At 44.4% G+C, this 6,646-nt stretch overlaps 1 protein-coding gene and 1 long non-coding RNA gene across 2 annotated transcripts in view; both read left to right on the top strand.

Moving 5' to 3' along the window:
* Nucleotides 1-560, top strand: part of LOC102496643 (uncharacterized) — a 3,637-nt gene extending 3,077 nt beyond the window's left edge. Inside the window, exon 3 of the long non-coding RNA XR_336321.1 lies at nucleotides 192-560. This is a non-coding gene — a long non-coding RNA (uncharacterized LOC102496643). The remainder of the gene's footprint in view (nucleotides 1-191) is intronic.
* A 2,895-nt stretch (nucleotides 561-3,455) lies between these two features.
* Nucleotides 3,456-4,894, top strand: LOC102479661 (cancer/testis antigen 55-like; the record flags this gene model as incomplete). Its single annotated transcript, XM_006160739.1, has 2 exons — nucleotides 3,456-3,777; nucleotides 4,710-4,894. Coding segments are annotated over exons 1-2 (279 nt in total), but the record flags the coding sequence as incomplete, so codon positions are not given.
* Nucleotides 4,895-6,646: the final 1,752 nt, after the last annotated feature.

A 6,646-nucleotide genomic window follows, 5' to 3' on the forward strand; every position in this document is an offset into this window, starting at 1 on the left:
GCTACTGCTTTTTGATGACACCTACCCTACAACTCCATTCCAATGGACATACAACCCTCCTCTCTACCAAGCATGTGTGTGTGTGTGTGTGTGTGTGTGTGTGTGTGTGAGCATGAGCATGTAGCCAGTAGATAATCATGAGCAAGAACTCTGGGTCCACTTAATTATCTGAATTTTATCATCTTTTTCAGGCTTTCTCAGTTGTGCTGTCTTCCTGAGGCTGACTGTGGAGTTGACCATAATGGATAAAGAACACTCTAAGGACAGTCTCAGACTACCTCCACTGAAAATTGGGAAGAAGGGAGACAAATATTCTAAATCCAAAGTGATTTCCAAAAACGTGCTCAAATACCTCATCAGCAGACAAGTGGGGAGATACCAAAACAATGTAGACCTGTCACAGTGGGTGTGGATGCTGAACTAAGTCACCTCACCTGAGTGCAGCTGGCTTTGCCAACAAGTCTGACTTGCATGCTTATAACTCCTTGGTAGTCTGAAAATTACAAAAAGAAACAAACAAAAAACAAAACAACCAAAAAAAAAGAATTTAGAATAAAAGTCCTCCCTTGTTTCAACTGTTAAACTAGAGGTTGGGTCATTTTGGGTTGATGTGCATTTGCTGACTTCAGCTTCTTGGATTTCACTGGAAAGGGCCTTTGTTCATTGTAACTTTCTATGCAGGAGCTGTCAGACACTGGAGCTAGTGACATCTTGCTGCACTGCAGAGTCCTTCCACCATTAGTTTAGAAAACAAATGTGACAGCATAGTTAGGCAGGACTTCATCTTTCGTTATGGAGGCTCTGCCCCTGAGCCATATTTGAGAGTACCCAACTGTGTTATTCTCTGAGACCTAACTGCTTGCCCTAGTGAAAACACACCATGAGCAGACTGTGTTCTGGTTTAGGCTTTAGGGTACATAGTAATTCTCAGGAAGCCATTTTCATAGAGCCTTCTAGAGATAATTGTTTTGCTCATTGTCCCCCAAAACATGGAAACACAGGGCATCATATTATTTCAAGACAAATAAACCTGCTTAGGCCTCAAATAATAGGAGGGAATTATTTTTTTATTATTATCATTATTATTTTATTTTTATACATTTAGTCTCTGTGTATCATTACAGCATACCAAATGAATTTTCCCATCATGAATACACTCTGCATATCCCCTAAGCACAGGCAATAATTTAAATTAAAATGGAAATGTCATGTGACAGAGTATTCCATTCCACATCGGAAGTTCCTCATATTGGGGGAAAAGAAGGAAAGAAGAAAGAATAACAAGTCACCTGAAAGACATTCATTTCTAGAAAGCACAAATGATAAAAATGATATCCCAACTTGGAACTTATTTCAAAGAATTAAACTCAACCAATGAAAAGGAATATATGGCTTAAAGTTTAACTTTTATACTCTTCGCTTATATGACAGAGAATCAAGACTGTTTAGATTTTTTTTTTTGGAGAGGTTTTTGCTATAGGATGCATGTGTGCACCAGAAAGACACAGAGAGACAGGGAGATAGAAAGTGAGAAATCGCCCCTTAGGGGGGATGGCCATGCCGCAATCCCTTCCCCTCCATTCTCCTCTCGGGATCTTGGGCTCGCACGCACACGCGTCCAGCGTGAGTTTAAGCCACCGGGTTCAGGACTCAAACCGTGGTCGGCTACAAGGGACTTCAGTGACATAGACAGTACACTAAATGCTGGTCCCAAGACTGTTTAGAATTTTTTAATGCATGCTTTGTACATTCTTGAACGGTCTATACAAGTCTGTATTGCTTTTTCTACCAATTCCTTTTATCCTTTATAGACACCCACCCTGCATCTTCAGAGACCCACACCCTTGATCCACTTTTCATCACAACCCCTCCAACATATGAGATACAAAAGAGAAAGTATTCTTAGCCTTCTCTTCAGGTAGAGGAGCCATGACTGGTGGAGAGAAGGAGGATGTGTGTTTAGTGGGTCTCAACTAATGCCCCTGTCATTAGTGGATGATGTCTTTGAACATCATCCTGACTTGCCCCTTCATGTGGTCATTAGCTCAGGCTGTGTCCATATGTTTTTCTGGACTCAAGATCCGAATATGGCATGGAAGCTCTATGCTTCAGGCTGTTGCTGCCTACAAACTAATCACAAGGAAGTAGCCAGAGAGATCCTTCAAGGGTCCAAATCCTACAAAGATGCACACATCCTGTTCAGTAAACATCAAAGAACTTACAGTGGCCTGTGAGGCGAAAAAAAGCCTGAAGTCCTATTATCACTCTGACCAATATCCCACCTCCTCCTATTGGCTACAAGGGCATGTGCACCCACATGCTGCATTCTCACTGGATGGAGGCCAGGACAGATGTCCCTAAAAAGACTTCACTGGGGGCAAGAGCGTGATGGACACACTGGAGCTGTTGTAGTGGCCCTGGCAAGCTGGATCTGAGGGCTGCACTTGAGTCCCATCTCGTTGATTGTGAGGAAGAGAAGCAGAAGAGGCTGCTCTTGAGAGGCCACTTTAACCAAAAGGGGACCCCACTACACAGTTGTACATCCTCTCTGCTGAGCTTTGCCCAGGCCTGTGGTGATGAGGACACCAAGCTCAGGATTCTGAGAAAGGTTGTATCCATGTTCTGGAGAAGGGCAGACTCTGCCCACCAGCAGCAGACACAGCAGAGACATGTGCCCAACAGCTCTTATACAAGCCTGAGGGAACCTCATAGAAGATACCATGTACCGCCTCAGGACACACAAGGCGCAAGTACCCAAGTCACTCCTGAGGCTGCACTAGTGATGGCCTCAGAGTTCACAGGTGGAGCTACATGTGTCCTCAACCAGCAGACACAGGAGAAGCAACAAGCCACCCCCACCCCCACCCAGAGAACGATAACGGAGCTCTCAAACTGTCACCGCTTTTCACCGGCTTCTGCAAGGCATGCCCCCTACTGCCATAAGCAAATGGGAATGCGGCAAGTGGGCGCATGTGCTCCTCCAGCCAATAGAGGACGGTGGGTGTGGAAACACACAGCTCCTGCAATCAATGCTGGGGCACCATGATCTTGGCCTCAGGAACATGGCCTGTGGCTGGAGCAATGTGCGTCCTGACCGGGTTCCTCAGAGGAGAGGGCCTGTACCTCAGCACACGCAAAGCCAGACCCCCCAAGCCACCTTCATGAGGCTACCCCAGTGGAACCCTGAGCATTGATGGGAGAAGCCATGGGTCCAACTCCCTGTCTCCTACTGACCACAGGAAAGCCAGCATGGCAGTGCCACCCCAGAACACCGATGTACCCATCATGCTCTGCTCCCTGAACACGCGCTTTCGCACAGCTGGCCCTCCTGCCAGCAGCCAATGGGGCTGCAGCACGAGCACGCGCAAGGCCCGCACCAATAGGAGGCAGGGGGCGTGGAGACACACGCTCCTCCCCTCAGGGCCGCGGGCGCCATTTTCTTGGCCTCGAGAACGTGGTGGGGCGCTGGGTCCCCGTGCGTCCAGGAGGTGTACAGGGGCTCTCCCGGAGGTTCCCTCCTCTGGAACGGTTCACTAGTGCTTGGGGCTCACCTGGCACGCCGAGAGACAGAAGCAGGAGGTCGCTCGCCCCCGGCAGCTCTGACCAGAGAAGGCCGGCAAAGGCCGACGTCGAGCTTCACGTCTCGCGCAGTGCCCAGGTCTGTCTGTGGTGACGAGGACACCATGCTCAGGCTTCTGAGACGAGCCTTGGCCTTCTTCCAGAGGAGGGCAGACCCCGCCCAGGAGCAGCACTCCCAGCAGGCCGAGCTCCAGCAAGGTACCCCTCTGTATGTCCCTTAGTCACCGACGCAAGGAGCCTCCGCAGGGGGCTTCTTTGACCGCTTATCAGCGGGCTGTGGTGTCACACACTCAGTGCACGGGGACCAGGACAAGGGGTGGTGGTGGGTGGGTGGGTAGGTGGTGAGCAGTGGATCCATCTCGTGTATAGTTTGTGCATGGATCCATGGGAGTAGGGCGTCCCCAAATCTCCCAGTGCCCAATAGTTAGGCTGCCATTCGTGAAAGGCTCATGCTCTTCCTTAGTCCAAGGTGGGAAGGTGCTGGCTGAGAAAGCCATGCATACCCCACAGGCCTTGTGCAACTCCTGCCCTTTTCATCTTAACAAGGGGGCAACAATGTTCCCTAATTGGAAGTTCAATTTGGTTTTGTATCCCAGACGGGCACGCATTTGAAACCAAGTTGGATGAGTCACATATCTGGAGTGCAGGGGGACTTTGTGTAGGTGGACTGCTACAGTCAGATGCTGTACATAACCAATACTCCTGAAGAATTAATAAAAAGTGAAAGAGAAAAATTTAGATAGGTTTGGGGCTAACATTACATATCCAGGTACATCTTTCTACTTTGTCTGGTAAGATAAATTTGAGAAGATATAGGTGTGACTGCTCATAATTTTGAAAATGATGATGGCAGGTATTAATAGTGAAAGCTTAGAGACTCTCATATGCATATATGGTGATATCAAGTCACCTTTGCACTCTAATTCATACAGGGCACTCGCAGTCTAAACAGCTGATATTTGAGTCAACAGTCACAACAATGCTGTTGGGCAGAAATTGTCACTGTCTTAGTTTGATAGCTGAAAGCAGGACCAGAGAAGTTCAGAAATGTGCCCAGGGTTCCACAGATGTCAGTGAAGTACTGTATTATGGGCCATCAGATTACTAATCTTTCTTTTCCTATCTCATAGCCGACATCCAGTTGAGGAGTATACAGGGAATTGTAACAAATTTATGTGGTGATTATGGCCTCATTAATGAGTGGATCTACTTCACCTCTGATATTGTCGCTGACAATATGCCTCTAAAAGTTGGACAAAAGGTTGTGGCACTTATGGAAGGAAGTGAAATATTTCAAGAATTGAAAGCAATCAAAGTAAGATCTGGATGAATTTGTGCATTGTCGCTTAGTCGAGTGGGCTCCCATACTCTCCTTTTGTGTTAATCCCATCTTTCTAATGCCATCTTTAGAATGTATGTAGAATGAAATTGGAAGTCCCAATGTCCTGACAGTGCAGACTGTTGTGCTAGTATTTCTGGTGATTTTTTATTTTAAGCTTGAAATTTATATATCTGTACTCTTACTTTTTTAAAAAAGGTTGACCATGATAATATTTGGATTTTCTATAGTCCTGTAGCATCCTTTTATCAGATAAGACATTTTCTCTTCAATCCATTCATAGTGGTGGAATTGATATGTCAGGCAATGTGTATTTTAAACATATTCAAAATTTCTTTATGGCAATATAATTTACATGCCAAAGAATTCTCTCAAGAGTATAGTTGAATGACTTTTTGTACATTTACAGAGTCCTGTAAATATTATCCCAGTCCAAATATTTATCATTTGAATGTCAATTATCAAATTATTTTTCAGTTTTATTGTAGTAAAAGATCCTCTCAGCACCTGTGACACGGCCTCTTTTCAAATGCTCATAAGGACAGGTTTCTGAAGTCTTTGCAAATATGAGAAATTAAGGTTATCTTAAAATAATATCTGCTTTCAATAAATGATAATAAGAGTGCAACAATTTTATGAGAACTTATTTTAAAAGAAGTACAACCTCAAGGAAAAGGTTATATAGAGAAAGGAGCTTACTATTCTTACAAAGTTACCACAGAATAACAGTTAAACCCGTGGGCATGCAGCCCGATCTCAGCAACACCAGGCGCTGAGAGGAGTGATGAGAAACCATCGCATATGCTTGAGATCTCAACATAATGTGCAATTAGCATTGCATTGTCGTGTTCCAGCATATGGTAGCTGTATGGGTGAAGGAAATTACTTTGAATAGAAAAAAAATTTAAAGCCCCAATATGTATAATAAGTGGTTTGGAAGGAGTTCACACTGATTAAAGGTCACAGAGGAACTTCTAAGGGAAATGGATGGTAGGACAGGATTGCATAAAAGCTGAAGATACCTGGGGTAGTTTTCTGGCAAGAGAAAAATGGTCCCCTCTTGGTGTCAGGAAGGTGTGTGCCCAGCCATTCAGGGGCTGCTACAAGTGTCAATGATGACAAAAATGCGTCTTTGAAGGGCAACACTGCAAACAACAGGACAGATTTGATAGCAGACTTCTTGAAACCTATTTTTCTTCTTTCATAATGTCTTTGGTCTTCATTTAATACAGTGGCATATTTTCCACATAATTCTTATCTTCACAGCCCTATATTTGACTTAGACTTCTTTTTTTTCTTTTCTTTTCTTTTTTTTTTTTTCAGCTTTCCCCTTGCATCTTCCTCTGGGACTGTATCTTCAGTGCTAAGGCTTTGTTTGATATTCCCCAAGTTTGTGCTTGGTTTTCTTCTCTGTCTCCCTTCTCCTGCCTTCATGTGACTCCCATTTGGCAGCAGGTAAACTCTTTCTCTCCTTTCATATCTCAGCTCAAATCTTAGTTCTTCCAAGTAATGCCTCTATTTTCGCCTCAGCCTGAATCTACTTATTATTGAGAATTCAGAGAAACCTTTTTGAATTTGTTTCATACCCTCTATCACAAGTTAGAAGTAGATATTTTTTTCCCTTTGCCATCATAAAATTGTTAAATTCTAGAGTAGAAACGTGACACAGTTTTTATTGTAGAGTGCACTATGAAATCATTAAACATGGGTAAGCAATTCAGGTTTTCT

The sequence above is a fragment of the Tupaia chinensis genome, unplaced genomic scaffold, assembly GCF_000334495.1.
Source record: "Tupaia chinensis unplaced genomic scaffold, TupChi_1.0 Scaffold000706_1, whole genome shotgun sequence".
Classification (NCBI taxonomy): Eukaryota; Metazoa; Chordata; class Mammalia; order Scandentia; family Tupaiidae; genus Tupaia; species Tupaia belangeri.